This window comes from Puma concolor, chromosome E4, assembly GCF_028749965.1.
Source record: "Puma concolor isolate L17-30 chromosome E4, mPumCon1.1.hap2, whole genome shotgun sequence".
Classification (NCBI taxonomy): Eukaryota; Metazoa; Chordata; class Mammalia; order Carnivora; family Felidae; genus Puma; species Puma concolor.
In genome coordinates this window covers 30,289,425-30,313,109 of record NC_141683.1, presented here as the reverse complement: position 1 = coordinate 30,313,109, position 23,685 = coordinate 30,289,425, and the positions used below count along the sequence as shown (strand labels likewise).

Genomic DNA, 23,685 nt, shown 5'->3' with positions numbered 1-23,685 from the left:
GGTATTATGCCTAGTAATGTTTGTGGAGTATTCTATTTTCTTAAGATAAAGAGATGGAATTTCCGTTAACCGGAATAAGTGTTCATCTGTGCACTCCATATTTCATAAACATAGGTTCCTGGGAGTGTGCGTGTATGATCTTAAAAAGGTATTTTGGAAGTGCCATATTACCAATTCCCAGCTCTCTCCTTCACACCATTTTTCTTTTTTCTTTTTTAAAATGTTTATTTCTTTTTGAGAGAGAGAGAGAGAAAGAGGGAGTGAGCAGGAGAGGGGCAGAGAGAGAGGGGAACAGAGGATCTGAAGCAGGCTCTGTGCTGACAGCAGCAAGCCTGATGCAGGGCTCGAACTCATGTGACCTGAGCTGAAGTTGGACACCTAACTGACTGAGCCACCCAGGTGCCCCTTCTTTTTTCTTTTTCTTTTTCTTTTTCTTTTTCTTTTTCTTTTTCTTTTTCTTTTTCTTTTTCTTTTTCTTTTTCTTTTTCTTTTTCTTTTTCTTTTTCTTTTTCTTTCTTTCTTTCTTTCTTTCTTTCTTTCTTTCTTTCTTTCTTTCTTTTTTAAATTTTAGAGTGGAAGCAGGGGAGAGGGGCAGAGGGAGGGAGAGAGAGAGAAAGAATTTTAAGCAGGCTTCATTCACCCTCTTGTGTGGAGCCCAGTGTGGGACTCCTTCCCACAAGCTGGGATCATGACCTGAGCCACCCAGGTGCCCCCACACCATTTTCTGTCTCTAAAATGGGAATTGTCTCTCTCACTCTCTCTCTGCCTTTCCCCTGCTCTCTCTCTCTCTTTCAACATAAACAAGTAAACTTAAAAAAAGTAAACATTAAAAAACACCCAAAAATCTTTTCATATGGGAATTGCATGCAGATTCTGAGTACTTTAGGCTCTTGGATAAAAGACATTTGATGAAACATTTGAAATATTTTAAAAGATGTTTGTCATCAACCACGGTAAGTTTCAAAGTACAGTTGACCCTTGAACAACATGGATTAGAGCTGCGTGGATCCACGTATATATAGATTATTCTCAATAAACATATAGGAAAACTTTTTGGAGATTTGTGACAGTTTGAAAAAACTTGTAGATGAACTGCATAGTCTAGAAATACTGAAAAAAAATTAAGAAAAGTTAGGTATTATGAGAATACAGTATATAATACAACATGTAAAATGTGTTATTAACTGTTTATATTACTGGTGTGGCTTCTGGTTGACGGTAGGCTCTTAGTAATTAGTTTTTTGGGGAGTCAAAAGTGATATGCAGATTTTTGACTACATGGCGGGGGGGGGGGGGGTCGAGTTGGTACCCTTAACCCCCTGGGTTGTTCGAGGGTCAAATGTAGATGGTTTCATTTTTTTCTGCTGGCATTTTCTACTGCTCTCCAGATTCTCTTTTTCAGCTGTCTTCTTGTTTTCCCTTCTCTTTTTTGATGACATTCAAATAAAGGGGTTGCTGACCTTGTTAATTTTTCTCTAATTCATAGTTTTGTAGAACTTTGTAATGTAACAGATTTTGAAATAGCAGAAATTTGTCTTTTTTTCCAGCCACCTCCATTTTTTAAAAATACATACTAAAGATTGTGATGATATCTTGAAAATTTACTTTTTGACCCCAAAATATTTTTTGAACAGATGAGACAGGCACAGATTGAAAACTCAAAAGGTATGTCAGGGTAGTTCTAGTGAAAAGTCTCCTTTCCATCTGGACCCAGAGTCACTGCCATTTATTTAAAGCTAGGTGCCATCATCAGAAGTCTGCTTTTTAAAAGAGCTCTTAAAGTACACTTAAAATGATTAAAATGATAAATTTTATGTTATGTGTATTTTACCACATTAAAAAAAAATCTCTTAAAAACAGTAGAAAATGTATTGAAAAGAGACTAAGATTTGCAAAGGGGAAATAAGTAGGAAGTCATAGTCCAAGTGAGAGATGATGACAACTTGAATTTGGATTGCAGCAGTGGATATGGAAAGAAGTGGGTGAATGTAAAAGATAAGACTTGGTGATTGGGCATGTGGGAACAAAGATGAGATTGTGGGGAGTGTTAAGATTGCTTCTGTTTACTGAGGGAATAATGGAAGAGAGCCAGGTTGTGTGTATGTGCAAAGAACAGCATGGAGTTTGAGGAATATTTAAAATGGTGGTGTGTGCATTAGGCCTTAAAAATTCATATGTGGAATTTAGAAGATCTTTGGGATGAGACACATACATGGTTATAAAAAGAGTAACTGCCAGTCACTTTGAAGGAAAGTACAGAGGAGAGACAAGGGGACCTAACACAGGAGAGCCAGCAAAGGAGCCAGACGTAGAGTAACCAGAGAAGAGGAAAACAAGGCAGGGAAGTATGGAATCTCAAGCATAGGGAAGAGAACACTGAAGATGAGGGAAGGTATAAGGTACTGCTGAGACAGATTAAGCAAGAAGTCTCATAAAATTCCATTGAGTTAACACCGATGAAGTTTTTGATGACTTGGCTGAGGACATGTTGAGGGCAATGTAGAAGCAAAACTGTGACTACAGTAGGTTGAAAGTTAATGAGAGTATCTTCACTTGTGGTAACAGAAAATCCAACTCCAATCGGCTTACAATACAGAGGATTTATTGGCTCATATAACCAAAAAAATTCTGAGATAAGTTGGACTTTTGATCAGGTCCCATTTCCATTTCTTTGTGATTCCCCTAGCTCTGCCCTTCTTTATGTGTGAGTTTCATTCTCCAGCTGTCTTCTCTCATGGTAGCAAATGGCTGTAGTAGTTCCAGGCCTCACATCTATCCACGTCCATATATCACACTACTCAGAGCTCTTTCTTAATCATTGTAAGTTGTGTACTCTTCTTTTTTTTCTTTCTCTTGAAATAAACAAAGCCATTTGATTTTAGAAAATATCAAATATGTCCAGTAACAGTAAACTACCATGTACTTTTCACCCAACCTCCATGATCATCAACTCATAGCCAATGTTGATTTATCATTTACATTGATTTTTCTGGCCATACTTATTATTTGAAGCAAGTCCCAGACATTGTATCATTTCATCTATAAATATATTAGTATGTATCTCTAGTCAGGAATACTCTTTAAGGGGCACCTGGGTGGCGCAGTCGGTTAAGCGTCCGACCTCAGCCAGGTCACGATCTCGCGGTCCGTGAGTTCGAGCCCCGCGTCGGGCTCTGGGCTGATGGCTCAGAGCCTGGAGCCTGTTTCTGATTCTGTGTCTCCCTCTCTCTCTCTGCCCCTCCCCCGTTCATGCTCTGTCTCTCTCTGTCCCAAAAATAAATAAACGTTGAAAAAAATTAAAAAAAAAAAATATAACCATGGTACTGGCATCATCACAGCACTGTCTGTCATACCACTCCGTATCCTTAGTATTAAGATTTCTCTGATTGTCTCATAAATCGTCTTTATTTTTTTGTTTTGCACTTCATTTGTTCCAATCTATATCCAAATAAGGGTCATATTTTGCAGTTGGTTGGTATGTCTCTTTAAGGTTTTTTTTTGAAGGTTTTTTTTTTTTTGAAAATTTTTTAATATATGGGCTCTTCCTCTGTGTCATTTTGTCTTGCTTCCATTTATTTACTGGAGGAACCAGAGTGTTTGCCCTTTAAAATTTCCCAATTCTGGGGGCGCCTGGGTGGCTCAGTTGGTTAAGCATCTGACTTTGGCTCAGGTCATAATCCGACAGCTCGTGAGTTCAAGCCCTGTGTCAGGCTCTGTGCTAATGGCTCAGGCCTGGAGCCTGCTTCCAATTGTGTGTCTTCCTTTCTGCCCCTTCCCCGTGTTTGCACTCGTGCGCACGCACGCTCTCTCTCTCTTTCAAAAATAAAATAAACATTCAAAAAAAATTTTTTTTAATTTCCCAAGTCTGGATCTCCATGGTATTATTTAATAAGTTTCCATAAATTGGCAGTTAGATCTAAAAATTCTGTAGATTCAAGTTTATTTTTTGGCATACTTCACAGGTGGTGTGTATTTTTACCAGGAGGTGCTTAATGTCTAGTTGTCTCTTTTTCTATCATGATTTCATATATTAGTGAGAAAGGTCTTTTAAATAGAAACTTCTCTTGGGGCGCCTGAGTGGCTCAGTCGGTTAAACATCTGACTCTTGATCTCAGGGTCGTGAATTCCAGCTCCACATTGTGGTCTGTGTGGGGCATTAAGATTACTTAAAAATAAATAAATAAATAAATAAATAAATAAATAAATAAATAAATAAATAGAAAAAGAAAAAGAAACTTTTAGTATATGGTTACCCTTTGTGGGAAATTACCTTCATAAATGATAGCCTCCAAGTAAATTACCAGGCAAACTACTCCAGAGGTCACAGAAAAGAAGAGCTCACAGACCTAATTAAAATGGTTAAATGCTATGGTTTGTTAAATCAATTTACAATGAGAAGCAAGGAGAAAGAGATCAGGTAAGTTAACACATTTAAGATAGAGTGCAAGCAGGGAGAAAGAACCATACTCTGAATCCTGCAATATACAGGGAAATTTTAAAGGGCAAACACTCTGGTTCCTCCAGTAAATAAATGGAAGCAAGACAAAATGACACAGAGGAAGAGCCCATATATTAAAAAATATGTCCATCTCTTTCTGCTACATTAGCCTTCCCTAATGATGATGGTATGGTCACAGGACCAGAGTTGAAGTTTCAACAAGGAGGCCCACAGTGACACATAGGCCAGTGATACACACTTGCTCTATCAGACAGACACAGGGAACAAGCATGCCAACAAGCATGCCTGGCACAGCTGTGGGTTACCAATAAGCCTGATGAATAGCCTTGGACTTTGTGTTACTTGGTCAGAGGACAAGTAGGCCAGAATGGGTGTTACCAGTAGGTGGCCAAATTAAGGACTCGTGGATATTAAGTATTCATGTATATTTAGTGTTCATCGTCTCTTGTTCGTTTGTCTCATGCATATTGAGTATAGCATGAGTATTTAGGGCTTTACATATATGTTTAGTATATCATGAATATTTAGTGTCTAGATACCTCATGAATATTTGGTATCTTTTGGGGTTTTTTCATTCTTTTTTTCTTTTTAAACATACATGATACAATCCACTTACCTTTATTTAACATATTTGAATTCTATGTTTAACAAACTTTTTGCTTACTAGTGCTTATCTATACTTAAAAGCTTTCACCTATATTTTACAAACTACAAACATATTCTTTTGTAGAATTGAAGAGTCTAGAAAGTGAAAGTACATTACACTGAGGTACAGAGAAGGCAGAATAAATGCTACTTCCTTCCCTTAACTGGGGGGAATTTGCGCCAAACTGTGTGGGTCACTGGCCCCCAAGAATCTGAAAGGGTAAAGAATAGGGAGAAAGAGCATTCTAAATAGTGACCAGAATATGCAAAGGCAAAGGCTCTGAAGTGTAAGAAAGTGTGATTGTTGGGAACTGAATGTGGCTAGCAGGGATGCATAATACAAGGTGGTGGGTGGAGACAGGGATCTTCCTTCTAAGGTCGGAGGGAGGATTTTAATCCTTAAAGAAGTTGGAAATCATTGAAAACCCTAGAATTCGTGGTGGCGTGTGCGACATGATCAAATTTGCTTATTGCCTATAAGCAATGGGTGGAGAATGCTTTGACAAGAGTAGGGACAAGAGTAGATGTGTGAAGACAATTAGGAGTAAATGAAGTAATTCACATGAGAAGCACTGATTGCCTGGGCCCAAGAGATGTGAGTTGAGACTGTGAGAAGGGGATGGATTTTATTTGGGAGTTGAAGGAGAAGGAGGCATTAATGATGACTCCTAGGTTTCTGGCTTAGGCAACTAGATGGATTGTGGTATAGTTTGTTGATGTGGGGAATGCTGGAAGATGAACAAATGTGGAGGAAAAGACTGATTTGGGACATTTTGAGGTTTCATAGTGTTTTCAGCATAATTTCAAACATGTAAGAATAGTACAAGGAACTCCTGAGTACCCTTTAGCCAGACATTTTGTCCCATTTATCATTCTCTTTCTCCCTCCCACACAAACATGTGTGTATATATATATACACATAATATTTTCTGAACTGTTTGAGAATGCATGAGAGACATTGTGTCCCCTGCCCCCAAATACTTTATCCCCTAAAATGAAGGATGTTTCTTATATATAATCTCAGTAAAATTATAACAATAAGGAAACTTAACTTTGATACAATATTATTATCTAATCCACAGTCCAAATTCTAATTTGCCAATTATCTTAATGTCATTATTGCAATTTTTTTTTCCCATTCCAAGATCCAGTCCAGAATCATGCATTGCAGTTAGTTGACTTGTCTCTTTGGTCTCCTTTAACCTGAAATAGTTCTTCAGTCTGTCTTCGTCTTTCATGATGTTGACACTTTTATAGACTGAGCACCCTGAGCTGCATGCTGAGCTGGGGCTCAAGCCCCTTCCTTGGGCACTGTCTTAGCTCTTGCCAAACCTCCTTTGGCCTGTGGTACAGGCAGCCAGTTCTCTGCAAGGGCCACCTGGGCTGCCCCCGCCTCTTTAGGTTCTTATACCCTCCTTTCGAGTGTGGGCCCCTATTTAGCAGATATCCCCTCTGCCTTTGGTCTGAATGACTGGGATGATGGCTAATGGTGCTGGCAGTGTCCCAAGAATACCCAGACAGTATGAAGAAAAACAAAGTGCACAGAGACGTACCTTCTCCCAGGCAAAAACTGATGGAGATCCAGGAACTAGAGACCATTTCCCAATCCATTCCTCCTCCTTCCATCTTCTTTGGCTTTCTTTTTTCTTGTCCTTTTCTCTTCTCTCCCTTGGCTGACCCACCCTTGTACCCCCTCTCATCACTGCTGCCACCACCACCTGTCTTTCCACCAACAGATATACCCTCTTGCCCCCTTGCATGGAACCATCTCTGCACTGCCCATAGGATTTGGGCAAGAGTGCCCGGGAGGCACCCAGAAACCAGTTGGCATCTAGGTAGCCCCCAAGGACAGATGTTTAGCCAGAGGGACATTTCCTTAACCAAGATATAGGTGCTAGGCTGATTGCTACTGGAGTTTAGCAGACAGAGCTAGGAAACACACATATGCATACATAGCATAAAGTAAATATATTTCTTTTTCTGTATATAGATGGATACATAACACCATGTGTTCATACTGACACTTGGCATTTTAGTCCCAACACCACAGAGTTCGTTCTAGTCTTTCTAGTTCATTTCTAGTCCCTTCCTATATTTGTAGCTCCCCTTGTCAGTGAGAAACTTGGCACCCATTTTGAATTTGGGGTTTCTTTGTGACATCCAAGTGAAGAGTTGGGTAGGGTAGTTGGCTTATAAGGATCTGGGGCTTGGAAGAGGTGCTTTAGTCTCACAGGGTAGTGGGAGGAGTGGAGGAGGTAATTTAAGCTCAGGAATGCTGAACAGCACTTAACATGTCATTTGGTAAGTGGAAGGGTAGAGGGAGTTCACTTTAAAAATTTTTTTTTTTTCAACGTTTATTTATTTTTGGGACAGGGAGAGACAGAGCATGAACGGGGGAGGGTCAGAGAGAGAGGGAGACAGAGAATCGGAAACAGGCTCCAGGCTCTGAGCCATCAGCCCAGAGCCTGACGTGGGGCTCGAACTCACGGACCGCAAGATCGTGACCTGGCTGAAGTCGGACGCTTAACCGACTGCGCCACCCAGGCGCCCCGGGAGTTCACTTTTAATTGGCATCTCATTTGAAGGCAAAGCTCAGTGTTTAGGTACTTGTCATTCTTTTAGTAAACATTTGAGTGCCTGCTGTGTTCCAGGCACTATTATTCTAGGCACTAGTGACACAGGACAAAGAAGTATCCTGCTCCCCTTGAGGTTACGTTGTAGTGGAAAGAGGCAGAAATAAACAAACATATATTATAGGATAGTAATAGCTGTTATATGGAGAATTAAAATAGGATGACTGATTGGGTGGTCAGGGAGGGTATATCTGAGGAAGTGACATTTAGCTGTCATCTGAATAGAATGAGCTATGTGAAGGTTAGATTGAGGAATGTTAGAAGCAGAGGGAATAGCGAGCACATAGACCAAAAGGCGTGAACTTGGCATGCTGTAGCAACAGAAAGACTTGGGTGTCTGGAGCATAGTGGGCTGGGGGAGGGAGAGGAAGTTGAAGCCGGAGGAGGAGGAGCTGGTATGTGTGCAAAATATGGAGAAACTTGAACTCAGAGAAGTTAATTAGTGCACTCAAAATCCCCTAGCAAGTAACTGCTAAGATTCAGACTCAACCTTTTAAACTCCATTGCCCATACTTTTCCCAAAGCCCCAATTTTCCCCACTATATCATGCTGCCCCCCCCCTTTTTTTTTAAATTTCAAAGAGCAGGGGAAAAGAGCAAGGGGAGGAGAGAAAGAGAGAAAGAAAGAAAGAATCTTAAGCAGGCTGCATGCTCAGTGCGGAGCCCCAGATGGAGCCCTTGACATGGGGCTCAATCCCCACCCAGCCCTGGGATCATGACCTGAGCCGAAATTAAGAGTTGGTTGCTCAACCGACTGAGTGACCCAGGTACCCCATATCGTGCTGCCTCCTAATGGTAGTGAATGTAGGTTAACTGAAAACAGGTTTGGTTTTGAGCGTTTTACTTCTTTGCAGAAGTAAAGCGTGGCCTAGGAGATAACTTTAAAGTTTTCCAAGCAGGTGCAAGGAATGAATTATGATTATTAGCACAGAATCTGGGAGTTGAGGGGAGTTTTGAAATATTAGAGTTGTTTTAGGACAAGACTAATGACTAATATTTTTTAAAGAATAACATTTTCATTCATTTGTCAGGTATGTATTGAGTGCTTACCATGTAGCAGGCATTAAGTTAGGTGCTGGGGATTTATATCCTGGTGAATAAGATAGACCTGGTCCTTGCCTTCTGGTCATGTATGAGGGTACTCATTTTAGCACATCTTTGTCAATAGTGGGTTTTAAAAATAATTTTCCATTTTTGTAGGTAAAAAATGACTCATTGTAACTTTCTCTGATTACTGGTAGTGTCGGGTTTTTTTTTTTTTTCCATGTTATTGATCATTTTTAGGTCTTGGTTAATTTCAAGTTCAAGGTCTATGGATTATTTTCAGTTGGAGTTTTTGAAACTCACTAGTTCTCTCTCAGTAATTGTTTTAGAAATAATTTTTTAGGTTTGGAAAATAAGGCAGTATTCACATGACCGAGCATTATGATAATTTCTGAAATGCATTCCCCTCTTACCTCTCTACTCTTCATTGTTTTAAAGAAATCTGTATCATTTGCTGGCATATGTATGCAACTAGTAACTAGCCCATCTTTATAGAAAATTGCCTTGAGTAAATTACTGTCTACTCCCTTTACTTGTACTTCAAGCATTTCAGGTGATTGTTAATTTCAAAACTTAGATCTGGTTAGGATTTATGATACGATTAAGGTAAGTTCTGCTTAAGTCCTGGCACACAAGAAAAACTTGTCTCTTATCCTTTGCAATTCTAGGAGTGGTGATTCACTCACCCATTCCTTAAGCATTAATTTCTTCCCTTTTGTGTTCTGGAGGTGAGGGAGAGGGTGAAACCTTTTATCTTTGATTTTGTCTGTTTCCTAAAATGCTGTTTCAGTTCATTTGTTTCACAATGTGCTACAGTTCCAAACTTAAAAAAATTAGTTTTGTATAGTTAGCAAAATGATAGATATTTTTGAAGTCGTCTTTTAAGCATGTTTAGTTCTTTAAGACTTGTTTTTGAAAGTGACCTATTTTATATTACTCAATATGCAGTTTTGCATTCTTTTGGGGGGGTGGGAATATCTGTTTTTGTCATATTTTTGAAATATTCTTTGGCTTGCTGTGGATCTTTTCCCTTTTTCTTGTGTCGGGATCTTTTTAAACTCTTTTTTTTTTTAAAGTTTATTATTGATTTTAAGAGAGAGAGAGAGAGCACACATGTGCATGAGTGGGGGAGGGGCAGAGATCGAGGGGGAGAGAGAGAATTCCAAGCAGGCTCTGCAGCATCAGTGCAGAGCTTGTTGTGGGGCTCGAGCTCATGAATTGTGAGATCATGACCTGAGCCGAAGTTGGATGCTTAACCAACTGAGCCACCCAGGCACCCTGCCTTGGGATCTTTTTAAAACTTACACCTTCATAACTTGGGTTTGTGGGTATGCCATAATAAAATGGAAGTAGCCCCTAGCTGCACGTCTTCTACCTTCTAGCCATGTGATGTTGGCCAACCATTGTTATTTAAAAAAAATATATATATATATATAGCTAGTGGCGGAGGGGCAGAGAGACAGAGGGAGACAGAGGATCTTATAGCAGGCTCTTGATGGACAGCAGAGAGCCCATTGTGGGGCTTGAATTCCTGAACCTCGAGTTCTTGACCTGAGCTGAAGTCTGACCCTTAACTGATTGAGCCACCCAGGTGCCCAACCATTGTTACTTTTTAAGCTATTTAGCTAGATGGCTTAGAGCTAGGACTGCATTTATTAGCTGTGTGCCCTTGGCAAGATAACCTTTCTTGGGTTCCTTATCTATAAAATAGGGGTAAGAGAATTGTTAATATTGAATGACAGAAGGCATGTTTAGGACAGTGTCTTGACACACAAAGGTCCTTAGTGTTACTATATTCTAAATATATATCTGCATATTGTCTGATTTGCCGCTTTCACCAAGTTGTTAGAAAGATTAGTAAAAGCAATAGATGAATGTTAGGTAGATGTACAGGTATGGTAGAGAAATTTGTAATCCTGATGATGTTAGTAGTCACTTTTCTTTGCACACCTAATGTTTAGATACCAAGTCACCTATATAAGTCGTTTTCTTTATTGTTACAGTAAATAAAAATCTACTAGGCCTACATTTGATAATAATTACCTTAAATAAATTCTCTTTTAGAGTTGTACTACTAAATAGCTTCTTTTTAGTTCCTATGATACTAAATTTAATTTACCAGTACTGTATTCTGTAGTTTATACTGGGCTTATGTATCATGCTGAGGCAGCTATTAAGGCTGGCTCACTACTGGCTAATGTGGCTGTGAAGGAAGAAGTGTTTTCAATTATTAAATGAGGATGATATTTTTAGATGTCACCAAAATCCCAAATTGATACATCTACTCTTGACCTCTTTCCAGAGTCCTATATCCCCAGCTGCTTTTTGGATATTTTTGCTGTCGTTTCTAATCAGCATGTCTAAAACCGAGTTTATGATCTTGCTTCCAGAATTAGTGCTTCCTGATTTTCTTTTTTCTATTAATGATACCACTGTTTCCCAGGTAACCCAGGCCTAATGGTTTTTGCCATCTTCACCCCCTCCCTTTGCTTTATTCCTGAGTCCTTTTTGGGTTTGTTTTATAAGCAGTTTTAAACATTTTTTTTTTTTTAACATTTATTTATTTTTGAGAGAGAGTGAGAAAGAGCCGAGAAGGAGCAGAGAGAGAGGGAGACACAGAATCTGAAGCAGGCTCCAGGCTCTGAGCTGTCAGCACAGAGCCTGATGCGGTGCTCGAACCCAAGAACCATGAGCTGAGATCATGATGTGAGCCGAAGTCTGGTGCTCAACCGACTGAGCCACCCAGGCGCACCCCTAAGCAGTCTTTCATGTCTTTTATTCTTGTCTTCATTTCCTTATTTATGTCTGATATTTACCTCCATCAGTATTGAAGACCAGATTATTTGTCCCCAAACGTCATATCACTCTTCTTTAAAACTAAAAGTAATTCCTTGTTAGCTATTAAATAAATGTTTGGCTATTATATATGTGTTTAAAAGAGATATTACTTTTGTCTTATCTGAACCTCCCATCACAGCTTTCCTGCTTACTCCTATCCTACATGAATGCCTTTCTCCACCCAAATTGTTCAGTTTGGTATCTCTTCACATCCTTCCTTCCTTCCTTCCTTCCTTCCTTCCTTCCTTCCTTCCTTTCTTCCTTCCTTCCTTCCTTCCTTCCTTCCTTCCTTCCTTCCACTCTCTCCTTGCTCTTCCCTTTGTTTAGATAGACTTTTGTTTTTTGACTAAGCAAATTCTGCCTATTTTTCCTATCCTATTTCTTTAAGATGAAGTCAAGTCAGCCCAGTATGATGCTTCCTGCTTTGAACTTTAAGCACTTAATTGTTCATTTAGAACAATTGTTCATTTAGCACTTAGTTTCTTTCAGTTGGTGCTCAATCATTCATTGTTTCTGAATTGCTTAACTTTATTTGTCTGTCTAGTCTTTTTGTACATTATTGGCTTCTTGAAGGTACGGATTATTTCTAATTCCTTGGATTTCCTCAGAACCATGCTGGTATATAAAATGAACATGCAATCATTACTATAATATTTGATGAAAATATTTTTCTTCTTCTTTTCTTTATTTTAGAGAGAGAGAGAGTACGAGCAGGGTAGAGGGGCAGAGGGGAAGGGAGAGAGAGAGGGAGGGAGGGAGGGAGAGAGAACCTCAAGCAGGCTCCATGCTCAGTGTGGAGCCCAATGAGGGGCTCAATCCCATGACCCTGGTATTATGACCTGAGTTGAAACCAAGAGTCATATGCTCTACTGATTGAGCCACTCAGGCACCCCATGATGAAAATATTTTTCTAAATAATAGGAACGCTTCAAAAACTTTAGGATGAAAATTGCTAAGAAGTATACTAATACTTTGTAAATACATTTAAAAAACGTTCACTTTGATTAGTACTATGGCTTATTTTGAGCTTATATTAAAGCTGCCTATTCAGAAGACTCCTAAAATCAGTGATGGGGGATGGTTGGCCTCAAAACCTCACTTTTCAAAGAGAAGGCAGGCAAGGAAATGGCTAAGTGTCATGCCAGACTAGCCAGAGCTATCAGGTTCTATGATTGTAGCTCCATGTTAACTTTTAACTTAGATGCCTGCCTTTACTTTTGGAAGACAAACCTCATTCTTGTGTTGGCTTTGATTAAGAGCACAGCTCACAGGTAAGGAGTGGGAAGAGGAAGGCAAGATACCTTGTTAAACAGTAAGAAGTGCTTTGTTTGTCTTGCCTTTTTAGTGATCTGGCTGCCATCAGATGCAAAAGCAGCTCCTGAGGTTGATTTAGAAGTAGATGTTGGGAGAGTGGGACTTGACATTCTTCAAGGGAAATGGCTAGCAGAAAAAAAACTCAGACGAATTTGGTTTCCTTCTCATGTCCCATTTGTAGACTCTCCTTTCTGTGTCTCCACTGAATGTGTTAGTTGGGTGTCCAGGAGGGATTTTTGGGGTAAGGCGGAGAGAACAGTGATTTACTAGGTTAAGGGATTAAAAAAAAAAAAAGTTTGTTTATTTTTGAGAGTTGGGCAGGGGGGTGGGGAGAAGGGCAAAGCGAAGGGAGAGAGAATCCCAAGCAGACTCCACACTGCCTGCCAGTGCAGAAGCTGACGTGGGGCTCGAATTTGTGAACTGTGAGATCATGACCTGAGCTGAAGTCCAGAGTTGGACACTTAACTGACTGAGTCACCTAGGTGCCTCTAGGTTAAGGGATTTAAAAAAAAGTGTTTTTTTAACGTTTAAAAATTTATTTTTGAGAGAGAAGGAGACAGAGCATGAGCCAGGGATGGGCAGAGAGAGGGAGACACAGAATCTGAAGCAGCTACAGTCTCTGAGCTGTTAGCACAGAGCCCAATGCAGGGCTCAAACCCACAAGCTATGAGATCATGACCTGAGTCGAAGTTGGACGCTTGACCAACTGAGCCACTCAGGCACCCTTAGTTTAAGGTATTTTTGAGAGTAGTTCTCCCTTAAACTATAGCTGTAACTGCCCCTCAATAGATTCATCAGGCTAAGCAAGAAGGGTGAGAGACCAGACAGCCTGAGATAGAGGGAGAGAATAAGTTAGGCAGCTTCTGCTTTACAAGTGATTAGCTATACAACTTCAGTTAAGTGATTTTATGCTGTCAGTTGGCAAGGCCTAGCTTCCCCTGTAATAGCCGTTAGAGTGCGTTTTCTGGTTGACTGCTTGTATGTGAGAGTATTCGCTGAAATTACTTTTTAGGAATCTTTTATCACATTCTATGGATTTGAGTGTGCATGTGGGAATACTTTCCCCAGAGTCATTAGACTTAGAAAACTTTTTCTTTGCTTTGTAATCTTGTTTTAGAGTATACTCGGAACAATATTTTCTGTAAAGCAAATTTCTCTTTTCCATTCCAGATTAGCTGCCAAGCTCTAATAAATTACCTTTTCAGTTAAAGGGTATTGTTATTTTTGGAAGGAATCTTCTGTGACATAATAATTATTAAATTGTGTTTCTTTATAAACATATTGTAAGAATTTCCCCCCCCTCCCCTTAATCTTTATAGAAAATGTGCCAGAGGAACTTCGAGAACCATTTTACACAGATCAGTATGACCAGGAACACATCAAACCACCCGTGGTTAATTTACTTCTTTCGGCTGAACTATACTGTCGTGCTGGGAGTCTCATTCTCAAGAGTGATGCTGCGAAACCCCTTCTGGGCCATGATGCTGTAATCCAGGCTTTAGCGCAGAAAGGTCTTTATGTAACTGACCAAGAAAAACTGGTAACTGAACGAGATCTGCACAAGAAACCCATACAGATGGTGAGTCTTTGTATACCCAAGGTTACTTAGTTTGAAGTGTATACTTTTGAGTGTGAATTGTATTGTAAAATGGAGGAAATTATGTTTTGAGATTGGATTGTCCTCTCTGCCTAGAGTTTAAAAACTTAACATTTTCTTATAAACCTCGTTTCCAAATGAAGGAAGATTTTAATAAACTATTTTGGAATGTTTGGTACCATTCTCATAACCAGGAGAAACAATTAAATTCTTTCCAGCTACTTTAAAGTGATTTTTATGTAATTTAAAAATTTAATTTTCCCATCATAGAGACTATTTAGAGGAGATAGAAAATGTGTCCTTGATTTTATTCTTGTTAGGAAAGAGATGAGATTTGTGAGTGTTCATTTGCATGCTTGAATGACCTCTTGGTGAATTTCTGCATATCATATAGATTTTAGTTTATTTAATGACTAGTAATACATTCTTGTGGACAACATACAGAATGACGCTCTCTAAGCTGGCCTGGGACAAGCATGCAGGGGCTTTGTCATGAGTGTCTGGAGACAAATTCAAAGTTTAGGTTCATTGTATGTTGCTTCAGTTTGGTGTGCTACTTTCGCCTAAGTTCACAAAACGCTGAGCACCATCAAGCAGGGTATTAGAAGGAAAAACACATTTGATTAAATCATGCTCTTACATGAGACTAATAGAAAGGGAGGGATATATGTAGAAGAATATATTTAGAAATATATGAAATTATGAAGTTGAAGAAGGATGAACAAAAATTAGTTTACCAAATCTAGTACTAAATGAGGTGGTGACCTACTTTCTGCCTATTTTCCTTCTTTAAAAAAAAAACAAAACTGTTTTGTTACTTAAGAGGAATAGCGAATAATGTCCTAAGAAAAATTTAGTTAATAAATTTATGGATTCATAATAGAATTATTAAGGATAACTAAGAATGTTTATTAGCTGATATGAGATTTTCAACTTGCATTGATGACTCTACATTCACCTCATGGGTTACCCTCTGATTTTTATATTGTGCTTTGTGTCCATATCACATATGTGAATGGTTTGCCAGCACTAGGGGTGAGCAGAATTCCACTTAGTGTCCTCGCAGTACCTCACGTTTGACCTCTCCAGAATCACTGCACGGATTGGATGCTCCTGCTATGATTGTTTCCGCTTCCATTATTTCAAGGCCAAGTAGATCATTTTAAAGCACATCAATGACTTTGTGAATCTGTGTTTGCTTAGTAGCTGCCCTTTCAGACACCATTTGATCTATCAGGTAACTTAGTTGTCCTTAGGATAGATTCTGTATTTCAGGTCCTCTTTAATGAGAAAGAAACAAACTTAACATTTTCTACATTATTTTCTTAGTGCAGTTTGTGCATGTGAAGATAAAATATGAAGGTATTTGTACAATCTATTAAAAAATGAGGGGTTCGGAAGACTGCCAGTTGCATTACCATCAGGTTTATTTCACACTATATTGATCCTGGTGATAGCTATGAACACATTTAAATTTGATTGCAGGAAATAGTGTTTAAGGAATGTGACTTAAGTGATACAGAATTGCTGTTTGTCTGCTTTTAACTTCTCTCCGTGGGTTTTTAGGACACTTCATATATGACTACATCATCTTGACTCTTTACAGTGTCACCTTTATTGACCTGTGTTTTAGGTGTATACTTTCAGCTTTTCTCACAATTTGATTTAAAGCTTCTCCGGTGCTGTGAAATTTTGATTGATGACAGTGTAATATTATATTACCATTTTTCTAAAATGTATGTGAGAAAACGTCTCTGAGTACTGTTAAAGACTGTTCTTTAAGAAACTGTTTTGTTTTGTTTTAGAGTGATGAGAGCAGTAAGTTTCAGTTTTCCTTCTTTGTCCTGCCTTTTGGGAAGTATAATGAAAAATGGTGTGTTTAATTGCACTGGGTGTATTGACTGCCAGTTCTGCCCCCCACTTTCATCTCCAAATTATCTTAGTGCTTTTGGGGTCTTTTTATCGCTGTATGTTGCTTTGCAGACTTTTGTGAAAAGAGTTGCGTGGTGGTGGCAAAAGTATCAACGTAACTAGAAGGCAAGTTTGACTAAGCAGTTTTTATTAATTTTGGGTAGGTGAAGATTGAGAAAAATGCCTTTTTTTTTTTTTTTGAAAAATGAGAACACATGTTGGAGAACATGTTTTGTTTTTTTTCTTTATCACAGTGCTTTTATAGACCTGTTTTGAGAGTATAACCTTTAAAGTGTTTTCTTCCATATTTACATCAATGGGAAAGTATTTCAGAACTGCTTTAAAGCCAGTTAATAATTATAGTGTATTAAAATTCATTCAGCACATAATCATCATCTGTAGGATTGTTAGAAGGGATTGTAGTTATGATTTGCCTGTTGAATGTTATAAATATTGTAAGACACAAATGAAAAGAATATACACAGTGTTAGAATGCATACTGTTCTGAGAACTGACCTTAATGTGTGTTTGAATCAGCATTAAGTGTATGACTGAATGGTTACCAGAGGAGGAGTTGTATACACTAAAATCATAGGGGAATATCCTTCAACCAAAAGTATTGTAGCCCAAATCATGTTATCTGTCAAATTATTTGCCAAAATAAATACTGGTATTTAGGATAATGTGAAAATTGAGGGATTATAACAAATGGAGCCAAATGCTGAAAAAGACAACTTAAGAGTACAGAGAAGATTTTGAACTTTCTTCCATAGCAAAATGAATTTGCATGTGAATTGCATTCAGTCAGGTTGGGCTGGGGGATTTGATCAGTGTCATAAAATCTTAAATTCACAGAATTTTATAGCCAGAAAGAATGTTAGAAATCAGAAACCAGTATATGTATAAAACTTCCCAATGATGAGGAACATGAGTACCTGGGAACTTTGACTAAGTTCTCCAGTCCTCTTGTCAGAACTGCGAAATTAGGACGTTTAGAAGAGGATTTGGGATATGTATTTTTAAACAGGTGTTGTGGGTGATTTTTATGATCAAGAATGTATGTGAAATTTTATCTAACCCAGGGTCATTTTGTATATGTGATACTTAGAATTTAGAGAGGTTAAGTAATTTGCCTAAGGTAGAACTGTTATGTAGTAGCAAAACTAAGAATCTGCATGAACTAGAATTGTGACTTTCTAATTTACAGTGCTGTAATCTGAAGTAAGTTTGTGCAATTAAGTATTTGAAGTCATGTTTACCTAGCTGTCTAGCCTGGTTACAAATCAAACTCTTGATTGTGAATCAGTTTTCCAACCATTTTTGCATATGTGGGAAATAAGAGTTGATATTTGCAAAAGTCAATTAAGTAAATCTGTATATAGTATGTGTGGTATGAAATAATGAGATTGATTTTCGTATGACTTGCAAAATAACATTAGTCAAATCTTGTTTTGGAACAATCATTATATAAACAAAATTTATTTTGAACTGCTTTCTTTTAAATTTTTTTTAATGTTTATTTATTTTTGAGACAGAGACAGAGCATGAATGGGGGAGGGGCAGAGAGAGGGGGAGACACAGAATCCGAAGCAGACTCCAGGCTCTGAGCCTGACTCGGGGCTTGAACCCACGAACCGTGAGATCATGACCTGAGCCGAAGTTGGACACTCAACCAACTGAGCCACCCAGGCGCCCCTGAACTGCTTTCTTTTAATGATTACCAAAAAAAGATTGAATATTTTATTTGCCTAATGGAGATTAGAGTGGGCTGTTAGGCCACTTGATAAGTAAGGCATAAAATGTTCTCTCATGAAGTGTCAGTATTGTTATAATGGATATTTTTGGATATTTAGAAAATATAAGCTAAAAAGTTGTACATTTGTGCTACTAGCCATTAAACTGCTTTATTGTAATGGGAAGGGCAGTGAAGCTGTGGTTAAAACATAGAAAGATGATAGAAATATTTTTTTACCCTAAAGAAGGATATTCCTGTATGTTAAGAGGTGTTATTTCATTTTATCACATTTTGTGGTCTGTATTCAGCTGACCATTAATGTCTCCCTTGAATGACACTGAGAAAGAAGCCTCCAGGAAAACTTCATTAGCATGAAGTAGGTGCTCTAAACGTAAGTTTAAGCAACAGGGAACTGAGAGGTGGATGTGATGACTTCTGCTAGGGAGGATCTGGGAGGGCATCTTGGGACAGAATGACTAATAGGGTTTCAGTGGGTAGGAAAAGGGATGGGGTAAGAATGGTAACTGGGTTGAAGGAGTTGTTTGACTCAAGTTTGAAGTGTGCAATTAGGTTCTGTATTGCAAGTTACAGTGTTGACTGCATGGAGACATAAAAGTGAGATGAGGCTAAAAAATAGGTTGGGGTTAGATCATGAAGAGGCTATGAGCTGAAGTTAAGGATTTTTAAATCTTCTTTTCGGTTACAAATCAAGATGTAAGTTTTCATATTTTTTTCTTTGGTTTTTGTTGATGGTGGTGGTGATGGTAGTGGTGCTTTGTTGATTTGTTTTTTCTCTGCCTATAGTAAATAAACATTGCAAAACACTGTGGAATACTTTGTGAGCTCTTATAGTGTCAACTTAGTGTAAAATATTGCAGTTTATTAATTCTCAGATCTTTCTGATTTGTTTACATCTGTCTGTATACTTGTTCACTTCTCAGACTTTCTGGTGGTTCTTTTTATTTAGTTTATTGTGTCAGGCAGTGTGATTACACTTTATATACTGATCTCACATAATTTAATTCTTAGGATAACCCTTACAGGAAAATATATTGTCTCTGTTCTACTGATGAAGAAACTGAGGCTTTGAGAACCTAAGTAAGGTCACAGAGCAATCATAGTAACCAGTGAAGGCAGTCTTCAGACCATCTCTGTTTTAACTATAAATCCTAGTTCTTAAGTACTACGTGTGTTGTGTGTGTGTGTGTATGTGTGTGTGTGTGTGTATGTATTTTATTGGTTGATTGTCTTTGCCTGGGTAATGGGGAGGTAATTAGAATACGATAGTAGGAATAGGTAATAGGAAAGTAGAAAGTGGAGAGGAAGAAGGAAGTAGAAATGGTGTGCTACCAGGAAATCTGACTGGTGGTTTAAATCTTGGTTATTTGTCCATGCTTCTTTTCAAAGTAACTTACCCATTCTGTTCCTGTCTTGAAGGTTATATTAATTTCCTCTGGTAGGGAGTAACTGTAGCCTTTGACTTGTTTGACTGTTAATAGATGATGAGGCAGAGTTACGACAGAGCCTGTCTGGGTGGATATGAGTGTCTTGATTTTAAGAATGTTGAAGTTACCTAGTTACCATTATTTTTGCTGGACATATGAAAGATGTTGAGAACAGAGAAGCTGATCTCAGGAACATTGTGTTGTTCCTTTTTTCTTTGTCTTCCTTTCTGCCTTTCTCCCTTCCAACATATTGAACCTGTTTGGGAGCTATTCTTATGGATTTCCATGGTGGCATCATTTGTTGGAACCCAGTGTAATTTACTCACGTAGAGGCTTAAAAAAAAATTCCTCCTATTTAAGAAGATTAAAAATTGTGCTTTAGAGGAAGAGGATTATATAAATGTAACATTACAATAGTAGTTGAGATATTAATTTCTAGTCACCCTTGTGTAATGCTTTGCAAAGTTATGAGCAGAACTTGTCTGTGAAAAATTATTTTGAATGCTCCTAGTTGTTGGTGAAGAGGGTTTTTAAAATTCACCTGTGGTGCTGGATCTCAATTTTCTCTTTCCCAAAAATCATGTACCTAATTTGGATTCCATTATTTCTAGGTAACATATTATATACACCTTAGTTACCAATTAATGTTATCTTTTGATATTTTATAACCATGTTTATTATGTTTGAATTAGTGTTTATTTGTAGTAATTTATTTAGAACTCCAGGTTTACTTTCTTGTAGGAATAACGTGATGACTGGTGTTTATTTTGCCAGATGATCTCACAAAAACCTTTTATATTCATAATAAAACTAAAGTCATTCAGGCCTTTTATTAACTTATTTAGTTTATTTATGGAGCTTCTGCTATGTACTGTGTATTATCTACTGTGACTAAAAAGAGTTTTTGTCCTCTAGGGTCTTACTTTCTACTGGGAATTATAGAAAAATAATCAAATTATAATACATATATTTTAGGAGTATAGAGGCAGCAAACTTGGTCCTCTTAATGCTGAGTTTTGAAGGAATTTACTAGGTAGGCACATGAAGGGCATGTTATAAGGTGGTTTATATGAAAATATAACAGGATGTTAAAAGGAAATGTGAGAGCATCATGATATGCTTAGGGAAAAGCAAGGGGTTTGTTTGATTGTAGCTTTAGAAATTGGGTACGTATTAGAGAATGATGAGAAATGAGACCAGAGAGTTAGATGGGGACAGGGCATGAATGACCTTTTATGTCATGCCAAGTGTGTACTTTATCCTGGAAATGATAGGGAGCTACCAGTATAAGGTTTTAAACCAGAAGGGATACCATCAGATTTGTGTTACAGAATTTCACTCTGGTGGTATTGTGAAAGAGATAGCACTTATGAGGCTGTTAAAATAACTAGAGACCTGAACTAAAGCAGAGGCCTTTGAGATGCAGAAGACAGTTTGATTGGGAGAAGCATTTTTAAGGTAGAGAAGATTTTTGACTCATCAGAGCTGGGAAATGAAGGAAAAGAGAAGCTAGAATAGGACCAGCAGAAAGATTTTATCCTTTGTATCAACTCTAATTAATTGGTGATTAACTACTAGAAGCTGAGAAAAAATAGCTTCTTGGTTTCACTCTCTTCTGGGAGGCTAAGGGTCTAGATGTTAGTTAGCTTCTCCATCCTCTGTTGCTCCTGGTGCTTTTGAACCCTGATATTTTCATATAATGATGGTAAAAACAAACAAACAAACAAACAAACAAGTAAAGGGACAGCTACAAGTTTAGAAATCTTAAATCTCTTATTTTTGATGAGAAAGATAGAGGTGACTCTGTTTTGTCCTGTTTCTTTTTTCTTCTTAGTGACCATTGGGGAAAAAAAAAGGTTGTACATAAATGAAAGTGAGTCTTTGTATATACAGAAAATGAAATAAGATTGATATGCATTTTGTTAGAATATCTTGCTGTTTTTTTAGTTTATGTTATATATGTACCATGAGGACAGATAGGAATTCATTTATTTAACAGATATTTAGTTCCTACTGTGTATACTAGGTTAGACACTGGTGAAGAAGTTGGATGATCTCTGCCCTAGGGGTTATGTGGGATTGAAAGAGCTGCAGTGTGGAACTGGGATGGGACCGAAGGTGCAGATTTGTGAGGATGGAATGAGGGATTAGCAGAATTGAGCATATTTGACAAATGTCAGTTGTTAATGCAACATGTGAGAGAAGTGGCTACAAGTTGTCTAGGTGAGGAAACTAACACCCTTAAGGTGCATTAACTTGCCCAAGGCCAAATAGGTGATAAAGCATGATGGTAGGATTTAAACCTTGTGTCTGCTGCCTCCAAAGCCATGTTTATAACATTTATACCACATGGCCTTTCAAAAAGTCCAGCCAGGCTAACAAGTAGGAAAACAAGTGAGATTGTATATAGAATCTAAAAAAACAAAAAGCAAAACAAAGAAGCTCATAGATACAGAGGACAGATTGGTGGTTACCAGAGGTGGCAGGTAGGGTGTAGGCAAAAGCGGCAAAGGGGATCAAAAGGTACAAATTTAGAGTTATAAAATAAGTAAGACATGGGGAAGTAATGCACAGCATGGTGTCTACAGTTAATAATACTATATTATGTATTTGAAAGTTGCTGAGTTAGTAAATCTTAAAAGTTCTCACAAGAAAAAAAAATCCCACATAACTATGTACGGTGACAGTTGTTAACTGAACTTATCGTGATCATTTCACAATATACACAAATACTGAGTCATTATGTTGTACACCTCACCTGAAACTAATATACTATTATATGTCACTTAGACCTCAGGTAAAAAAGCTACTGTTTCTATGGTGCTTAATAGTTTATAATGCATTTACATTTTTGTTTTTTCTGTAACGGAAAAGATAGGGCAGTTACTATCATCTCCTTTTGACAAGTGAGGAAACTTTATGGATGGATTTGTTTAATAGATCTTTTTTAAAAAATTTTTTGTAATGTTTATTTATTTTTGAGAGACAGAGACAGCATGAGCAGGGGAAGGGCAGAGAAAGAGGGAGACACAGAATCCAAAGCAGGCTCCAGGTTCTGAGCTTTCAGCACAGAGCCTGATGCGGGGCTTGAACTCACGAACCACGAGATCATGACCTGAGCTGAAGCCGGACACTTAACTGACTGAGCAACGCAGGCACCCCTAATCGATTCTTATTTAGTTCCTTCTGAAAGAGGTATAGAAAGAGGAAGTGAACAGATCATGATCAAATAGCTAGTTAGTGACAGAGCAGAGATACTTCCCAGGTCTTCCTGACTCCTAACCCAATACTTGTCCTACAGATAAATTGTGCTGCCATACTTTTCCTTGTCCTTGTCGATTATAATGTGCACTGATTCTGGGGAGGTCTGCAGAGAATGTCAGCATGAAGTACAATGTCATAACAGTGAGAGACTGTGCAGCAATGAAGGGGAATCCCAAGAATAGGAGTAGTAGGGGGGAAAGGAGGTTGTTTTGGTCACTAAGGGGACTGTCTTAGTCTGTTCAGGCTGCTGTAACAAAAATACCACAGATTGAGTAATTTAAGAACAAACTAATTTTTCTCAGTTCTGGAGGCTCTAGAGTCCAAGATCAAGGATCAGCAGGTTGGGTTCTGGTGAAGGCCTCCTGGGTTGTAGACTGCCAGTTTCTCATTGTGTCCTCACATGGTGGAAAGGGCAGGGATTTCTCTGGGGCCTCTTTTATATGGGTATTAATCCCATTCATGAAGGCTCGGCCCTCATGACCTAATCACCTGCCAGAGGCCTTATCGCTTAATACCATTCCCATGGGCATTAGGATCCAACTTAAGAATTTGGGGAGAATACAAACATCTAGACCATAGCAGGTACTCTTTTCTTATATAAGTGATGTATCTCATTTAGTGACCATTGGCATATAAAGTTACATATTTTAAGAAATAGAGTGATTCACTTTGCAAAATACTGTTTTTATTTTAAAAATATTTTAGGATTCGTTTTCATAATGCTGGTTTAGAAAAATAGAAGTTACAATATCTAAGTTTTTAAAAACATGTGAAATGAAAAATATTGTAACGTTCAGTATA

At 38.1% G+C, this 23,685-nt stretch overlaps 1 protein-coding gene across 8 annotated transcripts in view; it reads left to right on the top strand.

Annotated features, from left to right (window-relative positions):
• The window catches only part of CAMSAP2 (calmodulin regulated spectrin associated protein family member 2), a 113,386-nt gene that overhangs the window by 8,076 nt on the left and 81,625 nt on the right, over positions 1-23,685 (top strand). For 7 of the 8 annotated variants that reach the window (XM_086693323.1, XM_086693321.1, XM_086693322.1 and 4 more), the window contains exon 2: positions 14,252-14,511. The exons of the other annotated variant lie outside the window; for it this stretch is intronic. In XM_086693323.1, coding sequence (XP_086549449.1) covers positions 14,252-14,511 — 260 coding nt within the window. The remainder of the gene's footprint in view (positions 1-14,251; positions 14,512-23,685) is intronic. 8 annotated transcript variants of the gene reach the window in all.